Source organism: Pantherophis guttatus, chromosome 1 (assembly GCF_059756535.1).
Source record: "Pantherophis guttatus breed Tessera chromosome 1, ASM5975653v1, whole genome shotgun sequence".
Taxonomy (NCBI): domain Eukaryota; kingdom Metazoa; phylum Chordata; class Lepidosauria; order Squamata; family Colubridae; genus Pantherophis; species Pantherophis guttatus.
Genome location: NC_142063.1, coordinates 346,409,837 through 346,433,899, shown reverse-complemented (window position 1 = coordinate 346,433,899; position 24,063 = coordinate 346,409,837). Strand labels below are relative to the sequence as shown.

At 47.1% G+C, this 24,063-nt stretch overlaps 1 protein-coding gene across 2 annotated transcripts in view; it reads left to right on the top strand.

The window, feature by feature from the left end:
• SPECC1 (sperm antigen with calponin homology and coiled-coil domains 1) overlaps nucleotides 1–22,681 on the top strand; it is a 172,511-nt gene extending 149,830 nt beyond the window's left edge. For both annotated transcript variants that reach the window (XM_087890321.1, XM_087890324.1), the window contains 3 exons: nucleotides 10,873–10,989; nucleotides 17,469–17,528; nucleotides 18,570–22,681. In XM_087890321.1, coding sequence (XP_087746447.1) covers nucleotides 10,873–10,989; nucleotides 17,469–17,528; nucleotides 18,570–18,659 — 267 coding nt within the window. In that variant the 3' untranslated portion in view covers nucleotides 18,660–22,681. The remainder of the gene's footprint in view (nucleotides 1–10,872; nucleotides 10,990–17,468; nucleotides 17,529–18,569) is intronic.
• The last annotated feature ends 1,382 nt before the right edge of the window (nucleotides 22,682–24,063 follow it).

Genomic DNA, 24,063 nt, shown 5'->3' with positions numbered 1-24,063 from the left:
TTCCCCAGCCTGCATGCTTTAAGATGGATGGACTTCCACTCCCAGAATTCCCCAGCCTGCATGCTTTAAGAGGGGTGGACTTCCACTCCCAGAATTCCCCAGCCAGCATGCTTTAAGAGGGATGGACTTCCACTCCCAGAATTCCCCAGGCAGCCATGCTTTAAGATGGATGGACTTCCACTCCCAGAATTCCCCAGCCAGCAATGCTTTAAGATGGATGGACTTCCACTCCCAGAATTCCCCAGCCAGCAATGCTTTAAGAGGGGTGGACTTCCACTCCCAGAATTCCCCAGCCAGCATGCTTTAAGATGGATGGACTTCCACTCCCAGAATTCCCCAGCCAGCTATGCTTTAAGATGGATGGACTTCCACTCCCAGAATTCCCCAGCCTGCCTGCTTTAAGAGGGGTGGACTTCCTCCCCCAGAATTCCTCAGCAATCATGCTTTAAGATGGATGGACTTCCACTCCCAGAATTCCCCAGGCAGCCATGCTTTAAGATGGGGGGACTTCCACTCCCAGAATTCCCCAGCCAGCAATGCTTTAAGATGGGTGGACTTCCACTCCCAGAATTCCCCAGCCTGCATGCTTTAAGAGGGATGGACTTCCACTCCCAGAATTCCCCAGGCAGCCATGCTTTAAGATGGATGGACTTCCACTCCCAGAATTCCCCAGCCAGCAATGCTTTAAGATGGATGGACTTCCACTCCCAGAATTCCCCAGCCAGCATGCTTTAAGATGGATGGACTTCCACTCCCAGAATTCCCCAGCCAGCATGCTTTAAGATGGATGGACTTCCACTCCCAGAATTCCCCAGCCAGCTATGCTTTAAGATGGATGGACTTCCACTCCCAGAATTCCCCAGCCTGCCTGCTTTAAGAGGGGTGGACTTCCTCCCCCAGAATTCCTCAGCAATCATGCTTTAAGATGGATGGACTTCCACTCCCAGAATTCCCCAGGCAGCCATGCTTTAAGATGGGGGGACTTCCACTCCCAGAATTCCCCAGCCAGCATGCTTTAAGATGGATGGACTTCCACTCCCAGAATTCCCCAGGCAGCTATGCTTTAAGATGGATGGACGTCCACTCCCAGAATTCCCCAGGCAGCCATGCTTTAAGATGGGGGGACGTCCACTCCCAGAATTCCCCAGCCTGCATGCTTTAAGATGGATGGACGTCCACTCCCAGAATTCCCCAGCCTGCATGCTTTAAGATGGATGGACGTCCACTCCCAGAATTCCCCAGCCTGCATGCTTTAAGATGGATGGACGTCCACTCCCAGAATTCCCCAGCCTGCCTGCTTTAAGAGGGGTGGACTTCCTCCCCCAGAATTCCTCAGCAATCATGCTTTAAGATGGATGGACTTCCACTCCCAGAATTCCCCAGCCAGCTATGCTTTAAGATGGATGGACTTCCACTCCCAGAATTCCCCAGCCTGCCTGCTTTAAGAGGGGTGGACTTCCTCCCCCAGAATTCCTCAGCAATCATGCTTTAAGATGGATGGACTTCCACTCCCAGAATTCCCCAGGCAGCCATGCTTTAAGATGGGGGGACTTCCACTCCCAGAATTCCCCAGCCAGCATGCTTTAAGATGGATGGACTTCCACTCCCAGAATTCCCCAGGCAGCTATGCTTTAAGATGGATGGACGTCCACTCCCAGAATTCCCCAGCCAGCTATGCTTTAAGATGGGGGGACTTCCACTCCCAGAATTCCCCAGCCAGCTATGCTTTAAGATGGATGGACTTCCACTCCCAGAATTCCCCAGCCTGCATGCTTTAAGATGGATGGACGTCCACTCCCAGAATTCCCCAGCCTGCATGCTTTAAGATGGATGGACGTCCACTCCCAGAATTCCCCAGCCTGCATGCTTTAAGATGGATGGACGTCCACTCCCAGAATCCCCCAGCCAGCTATGCTTTAAGATGGGGGGACTTCCACTCCCAGAATTCCCCAGCCTGCATGCTTTAAGAGGGGTGGACTTCCACTCCCAGAATTCCCCAGCCTGCATGCTTTAAGAGGGGTGGACTTCCTCCCCCAGAATTCCTCAGCAATCATGCTTTAAGATGGGTGGACTTCCACTCCCAGAATTCCCCAGCCTGCATGCTTTAAGAGGGATGGACTTCCACTCCCAGAATTCCCCAGGCAGCCATGCTTTAAGATGGATGGACTTCCACTCCCAGAATTCCCCAGCCAGCAATGCTTTAAGATGGATGGACTTCCACTCCCAGAATTCCCCAGCCAGCAATGCTTTAAGAGGGGTGGACTTCCACTCCCAGAATTCCCCAGCCAGCATGCTTTAAGATGGATGGACTTCCACTCCCAGAATTCCCCAGCCAGCTATGCTTTAAGATGGATGGACTTCCACTCCCAGAATTCCCCAGCCTGCCTGCTTTAAGAGGGGTGGACTTCCTCCCCCAGAATTCCTCAGCAATCATGCTTTAAGATGGATGGACTTCCACTCCCAGAATTCCCCAGGCAGCCATGCTTTAAGATGGGGGGACTTCCACTCCCAGAATTCCCCAGCCAGCATGCTTTAAGATGGATGGACTTCCACTCCCAGAATTCCCCAGGCAGCTATGCTTTAAGATGGATGGACGTCCACTCCCAGAATTCCCCAGGCAGCCATGCTTTAAGATGGGGGGACTTCCACTCCCAGAATTCCCCAGCCTGCATGCTTTAAGATGGATGGACGTCCACTCCCAGAATTCCCCAGCCTGCATGCTTTAAGATGGATGGACGTCCACTCCCAGAATTCCCCAGCCTGCATGCTTTAAGAGGGGTGGACTTCCTCCCCCAGAATTCCTCAGCAATCATGCTTTAAGATGGATGGACTTCCACTCCCAGAATTCCCCAGCCAGCTATGCTTTAAGATGGATGGACTTCCACTCCCAGAATTCCCCAGCCTGCCTGCTTTAAGAGGGGTGGACTTCCTCCCCCAGAATTCCTCAGCAATCATGCTTTAAGATGGGGGGACTTCCACTCCCAGAATTCCCCAGCCAGCATGCTTTAAGATGGATGGACTTCCACTCCCAGAATTCCCCAGGCAGCTATGCTTTAAGATGGATGGACGTCCACTCCCAGAATTCCCCAGCCAGCTATGCTTTAAGATGGATGGACGTCCACTCCCAGAATTCCCCAGCCTGCATGCTTTAAGAGGGGTGGACTTCCTCCCCCAGAATTCCTCAGCAATCATGCTTTAAGATGGATGGACTTCCACTCCCAGAATTCCCCAGCCAGCTATGCTTTAAGATGGATGGACTTCCACTCCCAGAATTCCCCAGCCTGCCTGCTTTAAGAGGGGTGGACTTCCTCCCCCAGAATTCCTCAGCAATCATGCTTTAAGATGGGGGGACTTCCACTCCCAGAATTCCCCAGCCAGCATGCTTTAAGATGGATGGACTTCCACTCCCAGAATTCCCCAGGCAGCTATGCTTTAAGATGGATGGACGTCCACTCCCAGAATTCCCCAGCCAGCTATGCTTTAAGATGGGGGGACTTCCACTCCCAGAATTCCCCAGCCTGCATGCTTTAAGATGGATGGACGTCCACTCCCAGAATTCCCCAGCCTGCATGCTTTAAGATGGATGGACGTCCACTCCCAGAATTCCCCAGCCAGCTATGCTTTAAGATGGATGGACGTCCACTCCCAGAATTCCCCAGCCAGCTATGCTTTAAGATGGATGGACTTCCACTCCCAGAATTCCCCAGCCTGCATGCTTTAAGATGGATGGACGTCCACTCCCAGAATTCCCCAGCCTGCATGCTTTAAGATGGATGGACGTCCACTCCCAGAATTCCCCAGCCTGCATGCTTTAAGATGGGGGGACTTCCACTCCCAGAATTCCCCAGCCAGCTATGCTTTAAGATGGATGGACTTCCACTCCCAGAATTCCCCAGCCTGCATGCTTTAAGATGGATGGACGTCCACTCCCAGAATTCCCCAGCCTGCATGCTTTAAGAAGGATGGACGTCCACTCCCAGAATCCCCCAGCCAGCTATGCTTTAAGATGGGGGGACTTCCACTCCCAGAATTCCCCAGCCAGCATAATTTAAATCACAGTGACTTGATTTAATTGTAATTCAAGGACATTGACAATTCGATCCAATCAAACCACTCAGGCCTTATCAAAGGCGTCAGTAATATTTAATTCTTGCAGTTTTAATTATTGCCATTAACATTTCTGTTTTTATTACATTGTAAGCAGCACAGAGTCTTCCTTGGCTGGCAAAATGGGTGGCGATCCATTAAATTAAATTAATACTAATGCTAGTAGTTAGTTCTGAATTGGACTCAGAAATGGCATTTTACTTCTCCTCTACAGTTAGTCCTTGATTGACGACCACAATGGAAGGCGACATTTCTGTTGCTACGTGAGACACAGTAGTGGGTTTCAAATCCCGGCACTACTGGTTTGCTATTGGTAGCGCGTGGGCTCGCTTTGCGACCACATAGCGCTTCTGCACATGTGTAGAAGCTTCTGCGCATGTGCAGAGCGTTTTTGATGATGTCTGGGTGAGTGGGCGGAGCTTCCTGCCTCAGCCGCTACCAATTCGCCCGAACCAGGGCGAACCGGGAGCAACCCACCACTGGTGAGACAGGAGTTAAGTTAATGTTGCCCCATTTTACGGCCTTTCTTTTCAGAGTTGTAAAGGGAATCACTGCAGTTATTAATTTAGTCCCTCGGTTGTTAAGTGAGTCTGGCTTCCCCGATGATTTTGCTCATCAGAAGGTTGCAAAAGGGGATCGTGTGACCCCGGGCATGTGATCCAACGGTCGTAAGTGTGGAAAACAGCCCGTAAGTCACTTTTTCCAGCGCTGCTGTAACTTCGAACGGTCGCTAAACGAACTGCCGTAATTCGAGGACTGCCTGTATTCTCTCTCACCTAAAATGGGGCCCAGAATGTGACGTGGGGCCCTCGCACACTGTTTTGTCCCCATAGATGCAGCACTTGTGCGCAGGAAGTCTCGTCTTCCCCACGCACACAAAACACACACACACGAGTTGGCAGTTGCGTACTGTGTGACTCTTTTGTTCTCCTCCAAATTTGGAGAAAGTGCCGAAGGAAGTTAATCCAATCTCAACCAAGCTCTCGAATCGAATTAAGGCTGCCAACAATTAAGAGGAAAGGCTGGAGGCATCACAGCCGTTGTCGTTTTCCCAACCTCTCAACAAACTGGGTGCTGTGGCCAAATCCGTGGCCTCCTTGAGGTCTGCATCCAATCTCAATTTTGCCGGCAGGAGACGGCATTGATCGGGGAGGGGGCGGGGGGGGGGGAGAGAACATGAGTCCCGAAAGCTCCGTTTATTTCATCATCTTGCATTTTAATTGCGGGTTGATCGATTGTGTAGTTCCGCAATCGAAGCAAAGTCCAGCTCTTACGTTAGTGGAACCATAATTGTGGGGAAGGGTCCAGTGGTGAAATTTTAAAATTTGTTACTACCGGTTCTGTGGGCGTGGCTTGGTGGTGGGAATGTGATTGGGTGGGTGTGGCCTTTTTTTTTTTTTACTTTTAAAACCATTTTTTCGACAACCTCTTCGGCGAAAAAAATGCTTTCAAAAGGCTCTGACGATCCCAGCTGAGTTGCCTGATCGGCAGAGGCTTTTTTTTTTTTAAATGCCTCTGATGATCCCAGCTGAGTTGTCTGATCGTCAGAGGCTTTTTTTTCCTTTTAAATGCCTCTGATGATCCCAGCTGAGTTGCCTGATCGTCAGAGGCTTTTTTTTTTTTAAATGCCTCTGACGATCCCAGCTGAGTTGCCTGATCGGCAGAGGCTTTTTTTTTTTTAAATGCCTCTGATGATCCCAGCTGAGTTGTCTGATCGTCAGAGGCTTTTTTTTCCTTTTAAATGCCTCTGACGATCCCAGCTGAGTTGCCTGATCGTCAGAGGCTTTTTTTCTTTTAAATGCCTCTGACGATCCCAGCTGAGTTGCCTGATCGGCAGAGGCTTTTTTTTTTTAAATGCCTCTGATGATCCCAGCTGAGTTGTCTGATCGTCAGAGGCTTTTTTTTCCTTTTAAATGCCTCTGATGATCCCAGCTGAGTTGCCTGATCGTCAGAGGCTTTTTTTTCTTTTAAATGCCTCTGACGATCAGGCAACTCAGCTGGGATCATCAGAGGCTTTTTTTTTTTTTACTTTTAAATGCATTTTTTCTGCCGAAGAGGTTGTAGAAAAAATGCTTTTAATTTTTTTTTTAAAAAAAGCTCTGATGATTGTGCAGTTCAGCTGGGCATAGGGGGAGGGGCAGGGATTTTTGCTACCAGTTCTCCGAACCACCCGCCTCCATCACTACCGGATCGGGTGATCCAGTCCAAACTGGGAACATTTCAACCCTGGGAGGGTCCCCCTATAAATACTCAATTTCCCCAAAAATAAGGCCTAGCCTGATATTTAGCATAATCTTATTAAAAGCCCTACTCCCCAAAATAAGCCCTAATTAAAATTTTTCATCAGCGGGCAGCGTGGCCAGCACCGGAGGCAGGTAGGGCCTGGGGGCCAACAGTGTCCGACAGCAGCAGCCACCTGCGCAGCACAGGTGAGTTGATTACCTGTCCAAGCAGCAGGCAGAGGCGGGGGCAGGCATGCAATCCGGACGCGCAGCACGGGACGTGGGAAAGCTGAGTGTCAGTGGGCCAGACCAGCTGGCCGGCCGCGAGAAGCTTGTCTTTGCATGGCGGTACCGGCAGCAGACGGAGGCAGAGGCGCCGGGGGAGGGGTCAGGGTGGGAGGAAGCAGGCGTGATCCCGATGCACCCTGCAGGCCGCGGGAAAGCCGAGAGACGTGAAGACGAGCCTTCCACCGCCAGCCGCCCACTCCGTCCCACCGTCTCTCGGCTTGCCTGCTGCGTTGCGGCCGCCAGCAAGGAGAATTAGTGTGCCGGTGGCCACGCGGCGTCCTGCGGAACAGGGCTGCCGGAGCCACCGCCGCAAGGTGAGGCAGGTGTTGGGGCATGTTTGGCCTGGCTGCAGGGCCCTGCGGGGCGCATGGGGCAGCTCCACCCTGTCCTGCCTTGCGGCGGTAGGACTGGAACACCGCACAGCCTCCTGCCCTGTTGTGGCCGCAAGCAAGCAGAAGAAATTGGCCTCCCGTACAAGGGGAAAAAAATAAGACACCCTCCAAAAATAAGCCCTAGTGCTTATTTTGGAGCCGCCCCAAAATATAAGATCTGGTCCTAATTTCGGGAAAACACGGGGAAAGGCTTTTTTTTGTTCCAAGCTAGGAATTCAGCATTAAACAGCCCCTTTAGTGTGAGCGTCTGCAGGGAAGACACAATTGTGGGCAGTCCTCGATTTACGACCAAAATACCCACCCACCCCCGTTTCCGTCGCTAAACGAGACAGTTGTTTCACTGCCTTTCGCCCCCTTTGGCTATCTCGCCTGCCACAGTTGTTAATACCAGATCTCCGGGCTTTTCGCCGTGCCCTAAAAACTTTTCTTTTCCATCAAGAAGGGCTGGCGTGAAACAACCCCCCCTTTTTTTTTGAGATATTAGATTTTTAATTGTCTAATGGGCTTTAGTTGTGAGGTTTTTAAATTTTCGGCCAAAGTGTATAATTCTTTTAAATTTTTAAATTTTGTATTGAAATGTTGTTTACTTGGCTGTGCACCGCCCTGAGTCCAGTAGGAGAAGGGCGGTATACAAATTTAAATTAAAAAATAATAAATAAATAAATAAACAAACAAACAAATAAATAAATAAATAAATCGCTGCAGGGATTAAGTAACAACGGTCGTTAAGGAAGCATCGCTCCACTTTGCAACCTAAAGGATTGACCAAAAATAAATCATTGAATGAATAATAGATAAATAAAAAGTAATTAAATAAACGCACAAAACCCGCACTGAACGCTTGTCCAAGCAATTGACATCGCGTTTAATCTAGGGAATAAATACCACAGTTACGACCACAGTTGAGCCCAAACATTTCTGTCGCTTACATCGTTAAGCGAGGTTTGCCCCGTTTTACGACCTCTCTGGCCACAGTCCTTAAGCGAATCAGCGCAGTGGTTAACTTAGTAACCCAGTTGTCCACATTGGCTTCCCCTTCGACTTCGCTTGTCAGAAGGTCGCAAAAGCGGATCACATGATGGAACCCCCCCCAGGACGTTGCGACCGTCATAAATACGAGTCGGTTGCCAAGAGTCTGAATTTTGATCCTGTGACCACGGGGGACGCTGCAACGGTTGTAGGAGTGAAAAAATGGTCATAAGTTCCTTTTTTTTTCAGGGCCGTCGCAACTTCGAACGGTCACTAAATGGTTGTAAATCAAGGACTACTTGTAGAGAATAACAGAGTCAAAAGGGACCTTAGAGGTCTTCTAGTCCAACCCTCCCTGCTCAAGACCAGGAAAAAAAAACGTGTCAATGACATGTGACTTGGTTGAATAATTTCAAGGGAATTTTTGCTTTATTAATTAATGATGTGAATCATTGCTTTCTCACGTATTTTTCCCTCCCTTTTATTCCCCAGAACTGCTTATCAGAAAACTCCCTTTTTTCCCGCTTATCAGAAAAATCCTTATGTCACTTTTGTGCGTGATTAACAACAGAAAAACCACTTTTGCTCAATCCGGGGGTGGTTTATCCAGCTGTGGGAAGCCCCCCGTTGTCAAATCCTAACCCATGGCAGGTAGTCCTCGACTTACGACCACAATAGAGCTCAACATTGCCGTCATAAGACACGACGGTCAGAAGTCGAGAGAGGGCCAGATCTGATTTTACGACTTCTTTTTTTTATTTTTTGTTGGTGCTGGCAGTTAAGCAAACACCACGGTCGTTAAACGAATCCATGTATTCTTACTGGCTTTTTTTTTTTTTTTTTTGGCCAGAAATTAGTCAAAAAGACCAGAAATTGTTATGTAAAATGTCTAACTTGTTTATATCTTGTCTGTATCTCTACCTTCTTACATTTCTGCAAGGGAATACATTTTGATTAGTGAGTTATTGGGCTAGAACCATCAACTTTAACAGGAATTGGCCAAAAAAAGTCATAAATTTACAGTCCCGTGACCACAGAATACATGATAAAGGCGATCGAATTGTCAGGCACCCAAAATACGGGCATGTAACTATGGGGTATATGTGCGGCTGTCAGAAGTTAAGAACTGGGTCATAAGTAGCATTTTGGGGAGGGGGTCTGTCATAACTTTTAAAGGTCATTAAGCAACCCGTCATAAACCGAGGACTACCTGTACAATTCCTTCTGGCAAAAAAAAAGTGTCTTAATGACAGATGCAGTGTTCGCTTAACAATCATTGAGCCTTGGTAGTACAGTGGTCTAAAGCACCCTGTTATTAACACCAGCTGTCTGCAATTAAAGTAAGATGGAATCTCACCAGGCTCAGGGTCGACTCAGCCTTCCATCCTTTCTAAGGTGGGTAAATTGAGGACCCAGTTTGTGGGGGCAATAAGCTGACTTTGTATAAATATACAAAAGTATGAAGGCTATTGCTTAACGCACTGTAAGCCCCCCTGAGTCTCCGGAGAAGGGCGGCATATAAATCAAATTTTTTTAAAAAAATTGTAATAAAGGGTATAAAATGAGGTGGGGTCACCATTTAACAATCCGCGTGACTTAACAACCATAATTGTGAGCTCAATTACGGTTTATAAGTCAAGGACTACCGGTACAAATAAAAGGTTTGCTCTATTCTTTTCCTCCATCAAATATTCTCTCGTAAAGGTTTTGGCCTAAAACTGATTATTCTAAGTTTAAACGTTTCTCCAGTTTTTACTTAAGTTGTTTTGTCTGTGTTGCTAAAGAAAAGCAGTGAATGAATAAAGCAAAGTTTGCAGAAATTAAAATGGGAGGGAGGAAGAAGGAAGGATGGAAAGAAGGAAGGTCTGGAGGGAGGGAGGGAGAAGGAAGGAAAGAAGGAAGGAAGAAAGAAAGGTCTTGAGGGAGGGAGGAAAGTGATGAGAATGAGAAGAGAGGGAAGGAAGGAAGGTCTGGAAAGAGGGAGGGAAGGAAAGAAGAGAGGGAAGGAGGATGGAAGTGTGAGGAGGAAGGAAGAAGAACGGAAGGAAGGAAGGTCTGGAAAGAGGGAGGGAAGGAAAGAAGAGAGAGAGGATGGAAGTGTGAGAAGGAAGGAAGGGGATGGAGGGAGGGAGAAGGAAGGAAGAAGGAGGGGGAAAGAAGGAAGACCTGAAAAGAGGGAGGGAAGGAAAGAAGAGAGAAAGGATGGAAGTGTGAGAAGGAAGGAAGGGGATGGAGGGACGGAGAAGGAAGTAAAGAAGGAAGGAAGAAAGAAAGGTCTTGAGAGAGGGAGGAAAGTGATGAGAATGAGAAGGGAAGGAGGGGGAAGGAAGGAAGGTCTGGAAAGAGGGAGGGAAGGAAAGAAGAGAAGGAGGAAGGATGGAAGTGTGAGAAGGAAGGAAGGAAGAGGAGGGAGGGAGGAAGAAGGAGGGGGAAAGAAGGGCTGGAAAGAGGGAGGGAAGGAAAGGAGAGGGTGGGAGGATGGAAGTGTGAGAAGGGAGGGAGGGAGAAGGAAGGAAAGAAGGAAGAAAGGAAGGTCTGGGGAGGGAGGAAAGGGAGGGAGGAAGGAAGGAAGGAAGTGATGAGAAGGGAGGGAGGGAGGAAGAAAGAGGGGGAAGAAAGGAAGGTCTGGAAAGAGGGAAGGAAGGAAGGAAGAGAGGGAGGATGGAAGGGTAAGAAGGAAGGAAGTGGAGGGAGAAAGAAGGAAGATGATGAGAATGAGAAGAGAAGGAAGGAAGAAGGAAGGAATGAACAAACAAACGAAGGAAAGTGATGAGAATGAGAAGGCAGGAAGGCTCCTTGGTGCTCTCCGAAACCTGGTTTTCTTGCAGACGTTTCATGACCCAACTAGGTAACATCATCAGTGCATCACTCCTCTCCTCTCGTTGCATTTGCAGAATATCGACATCACCAACTTCAGCAGCAGCTGGAGTGACGGCCTGGCTTTCTGCGCCCTCTTACACACCTACCTGCCGGCTCACATCCCTTATCAAGAACTCAACAGCCAAGACAAGGTGAGTCAGTTCCTGCCTGCTCCACCAGGGACAACAGAGAGCTCCCCGAGAATGCCCCTAGTGGAGGGCGAAGGGACTGCAACTGTGCAGAAGAACAGGAGGCAAATACTGTACTTAACCACCGATCATTTAGTGACCATTCAAAGTTACAGTGACCCTGAAAAAAGTGACTTAAGACCAATCCTCATACTTATGACCGTCACAGCATTCCCAGGATTGGTGCGGGGGTCTGAGTGGTGCCGTGGCCTAGAGGTGGAGCTCTCACCTCGCAGTCAGGAGGTTGTGAGTTCGATCCTAGGTAGAGGAAGATAGTTCTCTCTCTGGGCGCAATGAGAATATATCTGCCGAACAAAACTCCTCATTGGCAACAGGGAAGGGCATCCGGCCAGTAAAACACTCAGCTCCATTCAGTTGCCCAGACTCCACCCCGATGCAAGGGATTATGGGGTCATTAAAAGTTGATTTAGTGACCATTCTAAGTTACAATGACCCTGAAAAAAGTGACTTAAGACCAATCCTCATACTTACGACCGTCACAGCATTCCCAGGATCATAAGATCAAAATGGCTAAATACAACCAGCACATATTTATGATAGTTGAAGCAACCCGGGGTCGTGTGACTGCCATTTCCAACCCTTTATGACAAGTAACGAGGGAAGCCAGGTTTGCTTAACGACCGCATGTCTCACTTAACAACTGTGATGATTTGCTTAACGGCCACTGCAAAAAAGGTTGTAAAATTGGGTTGTTCACTTGATCCACTTGTTTTACGACCGCCGTGACTTGGGCAGGCTCCGTTCATGTCGGAAGTCGAGGACTTCTTGCATTTCAGATAAAATCTCTTAAAATAATGAGACAAAGGGGGTAAATCCATTCCCGGGTTAAATTTAATATTGCAGCTCTCCGCTCAGCAGCTAATCTGGAGGAATTTGATCGTTATTACAGGTAGTCCTCAACTTACGACAGTTCACTTAGTGACCGTTCAAAGTTACAACGGCACTGGAAAAAGTGACGACCGTTTTACACACTTAATGACCATCGCAACATGCCCCTGGTCACGTGATCAAAATTCTCATATTTATGACGGTCGCAGAGACCTGGGGTCACGTGATCCCCTTTTACGACCTTCCAGCAAACAAAGTCCATGGGGAAGCCGGATTCACTTAACAACCGGCTTACTAACTTATCAACCGCAGCGATTCACTTAACAACGGCGGCAATTAAAAAAAAGGCAAAATAGGGCAAAACTCACACAGCAATTATCTTCCTTAAAAATTTTCATACGTCGAAAATTACTGGTTTTTGGCATACAATTCTCCATTATCGACAGAAATTTGAGGCTCAATTACGGTCGTACGCCGAGGACCCCCTGGTGCATGCCAGACAACACAAACACAATGCAAACACACATTTAACATCCTTCCTGCCTTCCTTACCGATGATTCATTCATTCTGTGTCATTTTTTTTCCAGCTCCGCACATAGATAGATTTCAAGGAGACTTTTATTTATTATATATATTTAAAAGGTTTATAGCGCCGGCCATCTGGAACATCCATAACCCCTGGGTCAGATGTGGGCGTCACATACTGTAACATCCGGTTTGCCCAGCAACTGGAAATGTGCACGCACGCCTCCTGTGCACGTGTGCATCGTCAAACATGGCAATTCGCACACGCACGTCTCCTGCACGGCGTCAAAAAACACAGCAATTCGCTCGTGCGCGCCTTCCGCGCATCCCTGCGGCGTCAAACACAGCGATATAGGACGGGATTGCGGGTGAGTGGGCCCATCCGCAGATCGCAAGTACCGATTCGCGCGAACCGGCTGCAGCCCACCACTTCCCGGGGTAGTTTATTAATAACGAACACAAACAATCAAAAGCCAGCTCATCAGGAAATCAATAAATCAGCAAATAAATAATAATAAATGTCTTTCCTGTAGGAAAAGAAAGATTTTAGCTCGTCCTCGACTTACGACTACAATTGAGCCCCCAATTTTTCTTGCTAAGTGAAACGGATCGCCAAGTGAATTTCCCTCCGTTTCGCTAAACGGCGGGTTTTTAATGAGAATTTTGATTCCGTTTTATGAACTTCCTTGCCACGGTTGTTCATTGAATCCGTGCCGTCGTTAAGTTAGTCACAATGTCGTTAAGTAAACTGGGCTTCCTCATTGGCTTGGCTGGTCAGAAGGTCGCAAAAGGGGATCGCGTCACCCTGGGAATACTGCAACCGTCATAAATGCGAGTCAGTGGCCAAGTGACTAAGGAGATGCTGCAACGGTCGTAAGCATGAAAAATGGTCGTAAGTAACTTTTTTCAGTGATGTTCTAACTTTGAACGGTCACTAAATGAGCTGTTGTAAGCCGAGGAGTTACCGAGGTGTCTGCAGGATCTTTCAAAAGAATATAAAGACCGCAGCTTTGGCGGTGCAAACGCCTGCTTCCTTTTTTTCCGTAAGTTATATTCTCAAATAAATTTTATTTTTCGTTTATTTTTGCTCCGCTGCTTCCTTTAGGCAGGGCTATTTCGGGTTGACCTCGAGGGATTTGAGTTCTCTTTTCTTCTTCCTTTTCTCACATCACTTCCCCAAATTGTTCTGTCGTTTTTTTCCCCAAATAACACTCCTCCACCAAAAAAATGTACAGACAATAGGTAGTCCTCGACTTACGACAGTTCTTTTAGCGACCGTTCAAAATTACAACGGCGCTGGAAAAAAGTGCCTTAGGATGATTTTTCACAGTTACGACCGTTGCGGCATGGCCAGTGGGTTCCGTGATCAAAATTGAAATGTTTGAGCAGGGGGCTGGACTAGAAGACCTCCAAGGTCCCTTCCAGCTCTATTCTATTCTTAAATTCAGATGCTTGACAAACTGCCTCATATTTATGATGGTCGCGGCGTCTCGGGGTCGCACGATCCACGTTTGCGACCTTCCGAAAAGCAAAGTCGATGGGGAAGCCGGATTCACTTAACAACCGCGTGACTAAGTTAACAACTTGCCGTGATTCACTGAACAACGGTGGCAAGAAATGACGTAAAATGGGGGAAAATTCACTTAACAACTGTCTCGCTTGGCCAGATAGATTTTGAGCTCAATCGCGGTCGTAAATTGAGGACTACATCTCGTCATCCTAAGCCAGTCCAGCTATCAACTGAACCGAGCCGGAACGATCACTTGTAGTCTTCGATTTAATGACCACAATTGGGATTATCATTTTCATCGCTAAGCAGGGCGGTTGTTATGTGAGACTTGCCCAATTTTACAACCTTCCAAACGAACCTTCCATTCGTTTAAAAACCTGGTTTTTAAACGAATCACTACAGTTGTTAAGCGAATCATGCGGTCGTTAAGGGAATCCAGCTTCCCCGTTGAATTTTTCTTGTCAGAAGGTCGCAGGTGGGGATCACGTGACCTCCGAGACGCTTCAGCCGTCTTAAATATGAGTCGGTTGCCAAGCACCAAATTTTGATCATGTGACCACGGGGATGCTTGCGACGGTCGTAAGTGCGAGGACCGATCCATCAGGCGACCTTTTTTTCAATGCCATAGTAACGAACGGTCGTTAAATGAATGGTTGTAAGTCGGTTCGGCCCAGATCTCTGAGCGATCAACCATTAAGCTAGGAAATAAAAAAGGATTACCTCAGAAGACAAACATCTGCAAATGTCCGCCATTGGCGATTTTCCTGGATTTTAATTTATGTTCCCAGCAAAAATATATATATATATATATTATATTTTCTGTGTTCTGTGAGGGTCTTTTATCAAAGTGGCTGTTTTAACTGGCAGATTTATGGGCCGTGTCTTTCTCACCAGCTGCTCCGAATCTCCAGAGGGGAAAGCAAGATAAGAATGGTATAAATAAATTTCCCCCCCCCCCTCAAATCCATTAATAAACTTGAGTGATAATAGATGCACGCAAGTTTTTTTATATATATATAAATATATATATTTATATATATATATATATATATATATATATATAAAAAAAAAAAAACCTGCCTTCGGGGCTGCAAGGAAAACCAAACGGTGAGTTTTAGAAAATACGAGGATATAATTTCTGTTCGAGACAAGGAACCTGTTGCGTCGATCGATTGGATTTTTCTCCGGGAAATTCAAAAGAGTTTCCGATGTTTTTGTCTTGTGGCTCTGCTGAATATTTATCCTGAAGGAACATTTATCTGGCTTTTTTGGATTATTTTAAAAGGAGATTTTTTTTTTGAAGGCTGGTCTCAGGGGACACCGAAGGGACGAGAGATACGTGCAAAAGTCCCGTTTTTCTTTTTAACCTTCTCTTTCCTGTTAGTCCTCGACTTACGACCAGGCAGGATGGGAATTTCCATCCTTAAACAATGGGGTCTTTAAATGAGTCATGTCCTATTTTTTGCTGCCCTCGTGAAGGGAATACTCCTTCCCCCCCCCACTGACTTTGCTTGCTGGGAAGGTGGTTAAAGGGTGAACACGATCCTACGACCGTCGTAACTTCATGCTGTTTGCCGAATTTGGTCTCGGCAAAGGTTGTAAGTGTGAGGATGCAAGCCATGGTTTTCCAGCACCGTCGTGACTTTGAATCGTCGCTAAACGAATGTCGAGAACTCCCTGTGATTCAGTCCAAGGAGAAACAAGACGAGGGAAGCCCAGGTTTTCCACTTTCTGTATTATAGGGAGTCCTCGAATTACGACCACAATTGAGCCCCAAATTTACATTGCTAAATGGGACAGTTTTTAAGTGAATTTTTCCCCATTTTACAACCTTTCTTGCCACGGTTATTAAGTGAATCACAGCAGTTGTTAAGTAAGTAACATGGTTGTTAAGTGAACTTGGCTTGCCCGGGGACTTTGCCTGTCAGAAGGTCGCAAAAGGGGGATCACGTGAACCCAGGAAACTGCGACCGTCATAAATGTGAGTCAGTTTTCAATGGTCTGAATTTTGATCACAGGACCATTGGGGGGGGGGATGCTGCAACGGTCGTAAGTGTGAAAAAATGGTCATAAGTCACTTTTTTTCAGCGACGTTCATTCACGGTCATTAAATGAACTGCTTCTGAATGAAATGAATTTACAACGGCACTTAAAAAAGCGACTTAGGACCGCTTTTCACACTTAATGACCGTTGCAGCATCTCCGCGGTCACATGATTGAAATTCAGACGCTATGGCAACCAGTTCATATTGATGACGGCTGCAGCGTCCCGGGTGGTCATGTAATTCCGTTTGGCAACCTTCCAACAAGCAGAGTCCCCGGGCAAGCCAAGTTCACTTAACAACCGGCTTACCACCTTTACAACGGGAATGATTCACTCAACAACGCTGGCAAGAAAGGCGAGACAAAACTCACTTAACGGTCTTGCTGAGCAACAGAAATTTTTGGGCTCGGTTGCGGTTGTTAAGTCGAGGACTATACATCCCAAGGTGGCTCAATCAGCCATTGGGGGGGGGCTTAATTCACCTGGCTGGAAACCCACACACCCCCAACGGAGTCAAGATCCCATATTTTTTTTGCATCCCCACCAGCCAAACTCCTGAAAAGTTTGAGAGAATTCAAGATTTCCAGGGAAGTTTGGAGCGAGCAATTGGTCGGGCGGACGAGAAAATAGCCATCCCTTCCATAATGCTTCTTTCCTTTCCTTTCCTTTCCTTTCCTTTCCTTTCCTTTCCTTTCCTTTCCTTTCCTTTCCTTTCCTTTCCTTTCCCTTCCCTTCTCCTCTCCTTTCCTTCTCTCCTTTCCTCTTCTCCTTTTCCCTTCTCTTCCCTTCCCCTTTCCTTTCCTTTCCTTTCCTTTCCTTTCCTTTCCTTTCCTTTCCTTTCCTTTCCTTTCCTTTCCTTTCCTTCCCTTTCCTTCTCTCCTTTCCTCTTCTCCTTTTCCCTTCCCTTTCCCTTCCCTTCCCTTCCTTTCCCTTCCCTTCCCTTCCCTTTCCTTTTCTCTTCTCTTTTTCCCTTCCCTTCCCTTCCCTTCCCTTCCCTTCCCTTCCCTTCCCTTCCCTTTCCTTCTCTCCTTTCCTCTTCTCTTTTTCCCTTCCCTTCCCTTCTCTTTCCTTTCCTTTCCTTTCCTTTCCTTCTCTCCTTTCCTCTTCTCCTTTTCCCTTCTCTTCCCTTCCCTTCCCCTTTCCTTTCCTTCCCTTCCCTTCCCTTCTCCTCTCCTTTCCTCTTCTCTTTTTCCCTTCCCTTTCCCTTCCCTTCCCTTTCCTTTCCTTTCCTTTTTTTTTTCTTTGTATTTTAAAACTGGGGTCCCCAACCTGTGGGACATGGGCCAGAATCAGGCCTTGGCATGCCAGGAACTGGGCCACGCAAACCATTGAAGCCCCATCCACGGGATGCAGGGAGCACGTGAAACCACGTTCCCCTCCGGTCCACAGAAAAAACCTCTTGGCACAGTACCGGTCCCTGGTGCCCCAAAAGGTTGGGGGGCGGGGTGCTGTTTTAAAAGACTTCAAAAGTCTTTTATGTTTCTTCTTCTATTCATGTTTTCTTCTTCCGCCAGAAAAAAAACCTCCTCCTGGCGTTCCAAGCGGCGGAAAGCGTTGGGATCAAACCCAGTTTGGTAAGTCTGGTTTTATTGCCGCGGGGAGGAGAAAAGTGAAGAGGAGGGGAGGGGAGGTAGAAGGGGAGAAAGGCATGGCTGATTCTCTTGCGCCTTGCTAGAGGTTGACCTTATAATCACGCGGGTATTTTTCCCTAGGTTGTTGAGGGGGGAGTAGCTCCCATCATCCCCTGCCAAGCCAACACGACCCATGTTAGCTGAGCAAGTGGGGAGCTGTACTCCAGCATATGAGAGTCAGTTCGGTCAAGTGATTAAGGCGCCAGGCTAGAAATAGGGCAACCGTGAGTTCTAGTCCTGCCTTAAGCATGAAAGCTGGCTGGATAACTTTGGGCCAATCACCAGGAGAAAGTGAGTTCTAGTTCCCATTTTAGGCATGAAAGCTAGCTGGTTGATTTTGAGCCAATCACCAGGAGACGGTGAGTTCTAGACTTCTAGTCCCACTTTAGCCATGAAAGCGGACTGAGTGACTTTGGGCCAATCACCAGGAGACAGTGAGTTCTAGTCCCACTTTAGGAATAAAAGCTGGCTGGATAACTTCGGGCCAATCACCAGGAGACGGTGAGTTCTAGTCCCACCTTAAGCATGAAAGCTGGCTGGATAACTTTGGGCCAATCACCAGGAGACAGTGAATTCTAGTCCTGCCTTAAGCATGAAAACTGGCTGGATGACTTTGGGCCAATCACCAGGAGACAGTGAATTCTAGTTCTACCTTAAGCATGAAAACTGGCTGGGTGCCTTTGGGCCAGTCCCTCTCTCTCTCTCTCAGCCCAACCCACCTCACAGGGTTGTTGTTTGGGGGGAAAATAGGAGAAGGAAAGTGTGCTTTCTAACTTAACAGCCGTATTGATTCACTTAACAACTATGCCCAAAAAAAGGTCGTAAAATGGGGCAAATAATCTCACTCAACAACTGTCCCGCCTAGCAACATAAATTTTGGGCTCAATTGTGGTCGTAAGTCGAGGTCTACCTGTACACACAATCACGTGTATACATACACACCTACACAGAATAATGCTTATCCCGTTTCCTTCCCTCCCGCAGGAGCTGAGCGAGATCATGTACACAGATCGTCCGGACTGGCAAAGCGTGATGCAATACGTGGCACAGATTTACAAATATTTTGAGACTTGAGGAGGAAGAGGAGAAGACGAGGAGCAGTTGGGGAGGAGGAAGAGGAGAAGGAGGAGAAGTATGAGCCACTGAACAAATACCACCGAAGAAGCACTCAATCACTTTAAAAAAATCCCCTTTTTTTCAGTTGATTCCTGGTCGGCAAAAGACGGCCCGTGCCAGATGCCAAGACGTGCGAGGTGGCAGAGTGGGTCCCTTCTTGGCTGGAAACTTTTACGAGGGCCAGATGCCCGACCGTGCCAAAAAAACAGATACTCAAAGCCAAGAGCCCAACTTTGGCGCACAAGGACTCTGCACGTCACATAAAAACAATTCTCGTTATTTTTCCCCTTTCATTTTGCCCTGTGCTGATGGGTCTCTCCCAGCGGGGACCCCTCTTCATTTGGAAAACAAACGGAACAGCCACCAGGAGCGGAAAACTCTGCAGAAGCGCAGGAACACCCTTGCCAGCCTACTAAAAACATCTTTCTGAAGGCTTCAAATGCCGCCAGCCCGGACACAGGTTACATCTGAATTTTGAACGAGATCTCATGAACGGCTCAGAGGAGGGTCCGTTTTAAGATGGCCCAGCCAATCTGGATTGACTCCTCTGCAGTGGCGTTCCCCCCCTGGGGGGGGCTGTAAAAGTGGCGAGAGGGGGTGTCCAATCTAGGCAACGAAGACAAAACATGGTCCAGTGTTTCTTCCCAACAGCGACACGAACGGGTCGCAGTTCTCAAATTCTCCTTTTCGTGCAATTGTTGTGCGGACGGAGGGCCCCGCGGAAACAGTGTTTGTAAACCCCGAGCAACGGGAAGAACTGTGGGAGGAGAAGCGAGGCTGGGCTCTTCGACACTACGGTTGCCATGTCTTTTCACCAGCCAGCGCTCCTCTGCTGTTCGTTGCTGCATTCCGCCAGACCAAAATTCATTCAGCAGTGTTTGTCCTTTGCAAAGCCATTGGTGAAGAGATGGGTAAACGCGTTGCACGCTGAACACCGCCGCAGCGTGCAACTGGTCAAAAACCCAGGAGCAAATTCAGAAAACGTCAGTGATTCCTAAATATAGGATCTCTGCGATTTAGGGAGCCCAGTGTCTTCCGGCTGACGCTCGGGGAGTCGTCGGCTTCATTAATAATAAGAGTTTGGTTGATTTATGTCAGTGTCCGGCTGAGTCTGCTGCGGCTGTCTGGAGTGATTGAGAACGTCGGAGTCAATCAAGGGACTCTCTGACACTTTTCAGTGCCCTTTAAGGATGGCTTTGTGGTGTCTGGATGGGAGTCTTATGATTTGAGCCAAGGCAGACGTGCCAGTCCTGTCGACCACCACCGGCATCGCTGATGGGTGGAACGTAGAAAGAGTGCATCAAAATGTTGTCAAAAGTAGTATGTTGTCTGAATGCAAAAACACGTAGGGTTTCAGGATCCCCCTCGAGTAAAAAGATGGCAGGAGCTGGAGTTGCAGAAAGGCACAACGCTCTGGGGGACTCCTGGTAGCCATCGGTGGTGATGTTGTCATGTTGTGAGCAAATGCTAATGCGGGTTCCTTCCTGCCGTGCAACTGGAATCTTCTGCAGATGGGCACGGGGATGCAAGAGAGCGAACCTGGCAAGCCAGCAAGCTGGTCTCAGTGAGGTTTTGCAGTCACATACACACATGTACACCCACACCATCCCTGTTGCTAAAGGGGGAACTGTTGTCGTTTAGAAGATTCTGCTCTGTGCACCTCGTTTGCGTTTCCTCCATTGTCTACATGAGCTCAGTACTGGGTCCCTCTTTTGTCCCAGATGCTGATGAGGTGGGTAGAATTGGAGGGCGGGCATGGCCGAGGTCTTTGAGATAAACTTGGGGAATGTTGGTTTGTCTGAAACCAGAGGGAGTGAACCCGAGGGGTCCCAGGATCGCCACCATTTTCCCTGTAGCAAATGGTGCACGTCGGACATCAGCACGCGCAGCAGATTCAACACGGTCGAGAAAGTTAGCTTTGCGCGGCAGGGAAGTACTCCAGGACATTGGGTGACGGAAGGTTGCCAATGGGGCAGGGGTGATGCAGGGGCCTGTGCCAGGAGTGTGCCCCCCTCTCAACCTTGGAGGGGGATGGTCTTGTGCAGGGGGAGGAGTTCCGGGCGTGAAAGGTAGAAGACGCAAGCGAGAAAGTGGTTAAAGTCGAGAAGGTTTGAGGTGGACCCTCGGTGGTTGCAAAAGTGTAGGTTGGCATCTCTGGGTGAGGTCAGAGTTCAGGGGTGGGAAAGCGGGTGGGCAGAGTAGCCATCCAAAGAGAAGCAAAGGTGCCACTTAAGGGAATTTGCATGTGCCTTAAGGAAAGTGAAGCGTGGCTGTGCCGGTTGGAGAAAGGTAGAACCAGAGGGTAAAATTGCTCCGCGCTTGTTTTTTCTGGGTTTTGTCCAATTGAGTTTCCCTCTCTCCTCCAAAGGAACCTTAGAACTGCAAGGATCCTCCAAAGTAATCTAGTCCACCCCTCACCTCCAAATTATTTTAGATAGATGGCTCTCCGGCCTCGGTTTGTAGATCTCTGTGGACGAGTTTTTGCTAGCAACCTCAGGAATCGCTAACTTTTCTTTCACAGGACATCTTCACGATCGCAGCCGGACTCTCCTTGCTCCCACCTCTTGAGGACTAGAAGCTTAAGAGAATGCTTTAAGAAAAATGCAAGATTCACTTCCTCAGGGCTGGGCTAAACCGCCTCTCTGTGACCACCCCAGATTAATGGGGTCACCGTCCTGCCGGAGGGCTCGTCTTTTTTTTGAACAAGCCAGAAAAATGTAGAATGTTACTTCTTCCAAGCAAGCCAGCTAGAAGCCATGATTAGTTTCCAGAATTGTAAACCAGTTAAAAGAAGCTGGTTAGTCCTAGGAGAGCTCCCCCCCCCCTTTTCTCCTTGGTCACTAAATTGATTTCGTATTTCATTTGTTCGATTTGTATAGCTTCCCCTCCGAACGTCTCTGGGCGGCTATAAGAAGAAATACGTTCATTTTGTCTTTTCACGACTACCTCTTTCTCCCAACCCAGATTTAGGGGACATCCTGTGTGTATCTGTGCAAAACACGCTTCAGGGATTGCGTGTGGGTGTTTTGCACACCCGGATCCAGAAGTTGCATTGTGTTAGGGTCAAATTAGGATACGCTCACTGCGCATCCTCGGAGAACTGCCAAAAAAGACAAGATGGCGGCCCTCCTCCAGCAATCCATGCCCTGCGTCGCAATACAAAAAGGGGCGGGGCTCCAACTGCATGGATCGGGTGGACATCTTGACTTTTTTGACCCCTAATGGCAGAGACCCCGGCATTCAACAACAGTTTGGGGCCTCTCCGTTCTCCGACGGTTCACCGGCTCTATCCCTTGTCTATACGGTTCTCCTCAGGAGCTGGCAGAATGTTGTCAAAATGGTGGCCGCCGCTGCCTGATTTTTATCTGCAGCGATCATTATTTCGATCGTACCCTGCGGATTCCACTGGTTCCCGCAGATTTGCCCGGTAAAATGCGCTTAGCAGCACACTAGTCCTCTGCAAGGCACTCCCAATTGTTCCGGAGCCCAGAAATGTTGGTATCCCAGGCATAAATGAAACACAACCAATTAATGGATTTTCAGCAGGACCACCGATTTCTACGACTCGCAGTTTATTTTTACTGTAATTTTTTTCAGTCCTTGTCCTCCATTAAAAAAAAAAAAAAACTTTGCACATGTGCCAAATTTTGCCAGATGTGGTTTCTCCCTCTCTCTTTCTCCCCCCCCTCCCCCCCCTCTTCCTCAACCGGGTTTTTCTTGACGTGGGCTTGATGTTCGCCCTCAAATGACAAAAACCGCCAAAAATTTGTATCTCCATCCGGCGAAGGATGCGAAGGGCATGTTTCGAACTGAGAGCACACCAGAATGTACGGACGCTGTGCGGCAAATTTGGCTAAGCCTGGATGTGCTTGCCACCAAGTTTTTATTTAAACACACACACACACAACAGATTAACGTTATTGAAGGCGTTAGCGCAGGGTCTGCCTAATATTTCTAATAAAACCATTTTCTTTCCAAAACTTCGCTGGGTGTTGTGTGATTGTCTAAATTTGCTGTCCTTCCTCCTGACGGGTCACGTGTCGGGGAAAACTCATGATTTTATTTTCATTTGATGGGATTCAAAGTGCTCAGTGGCTAAGACGCTGAGCTTGTTGATCGGAAGGTCGGCAGTTCAGCGGTTCGAATCCTGAGTGCCGCGTAACGGGTTGAGTTCCTGTGACTTGTCCCAGCTTCTGCCAACCTAGCAGTTCGAAAGCAGGTAAAAAATGCAAGTAGAAAAATAGGGACCCCCTTTGGTGGGAAGGGAACAGCGTTCTGTGCGCCTTTGGCGTTAAATCATGCCGGCCACGTGACCACGGTGACGTCTTCGAACCGCGCTGGCTCTTCGGCTTTGGAACGGAGATGAGCAGCGCCCCCTAGAGTCGGGAACGACACATATGTGCAAGGGGAACCTTTACTTTTAAAGGCCTTTTGGGAGCTAAAGACAGCTCCATAAGTTTTATTAAAAAAAATTTTTTTTAATTAAAATATTTTTTAAAAAATTACAATTACATTTTTAAAAAAATTAAAACATTTTTAAATGAAAAATTATTTTTAAGAAATTTAATTTTTAAGAAGTAATTTTTTTAAGAAATTTATCTTTAAAAAGTTAAATTATTTTTGTACAAAAGTACAATTTTTTAATTGGAATTTTTTTTTTAAATTACATATAATTGTTTTTTTAATGACCAACTATAAAAAATATTTTTAACATGAAAATATTTTTTAAACAATTTTTTCAAAAATTAAAAATATTTTTAAACGCAAAACTAGTTGAGACTATTTTTAAGAAATTTATTTTTTTAAGAAGTAAAATTCGTAAGAATATCTTTTTAAAAATGAAATTATTCCTGTATAAAAGTACAATTATTTTTTTAATTCAAATTATTTTTCAAAAAAAATTCATTTAATTGCTTTTTTAAATTACCATTTTTTTTAAAAATCTATAAAATGATTTTTAAGAAAATTATTTTTTTTAAATATAGATTTTTAAATTTAAAACAATACAAGATGTGATTGTGGTTCGGAGGCAGAGTCAAATGGGGAAGGGAATCTCCTGCTGCTGAGATTGGCTGATGACTTGCTACAGGTCTTCTCTAGCGGGGATTTTGACCTTGGTTAATCTCAAATTTCCATGGAAATTTGGCCAACTGTTAGAATGTGGGCAGGAGACCACTAGGAGATCCCCTGGTTTCAAGTTTGAGAGTTTCAAGTTTAAACTGAGAAGTTTAAAAATAACCCTGCCCGATAAAAATCAACATCTCAAGACCTGTTCATAGAGTCATCCAGAAACCTATAGAGATGTTTCAATATAGCCACAAACTTCTTAAAATGTCATTATTTCCTGGCCGCATAACAGAAT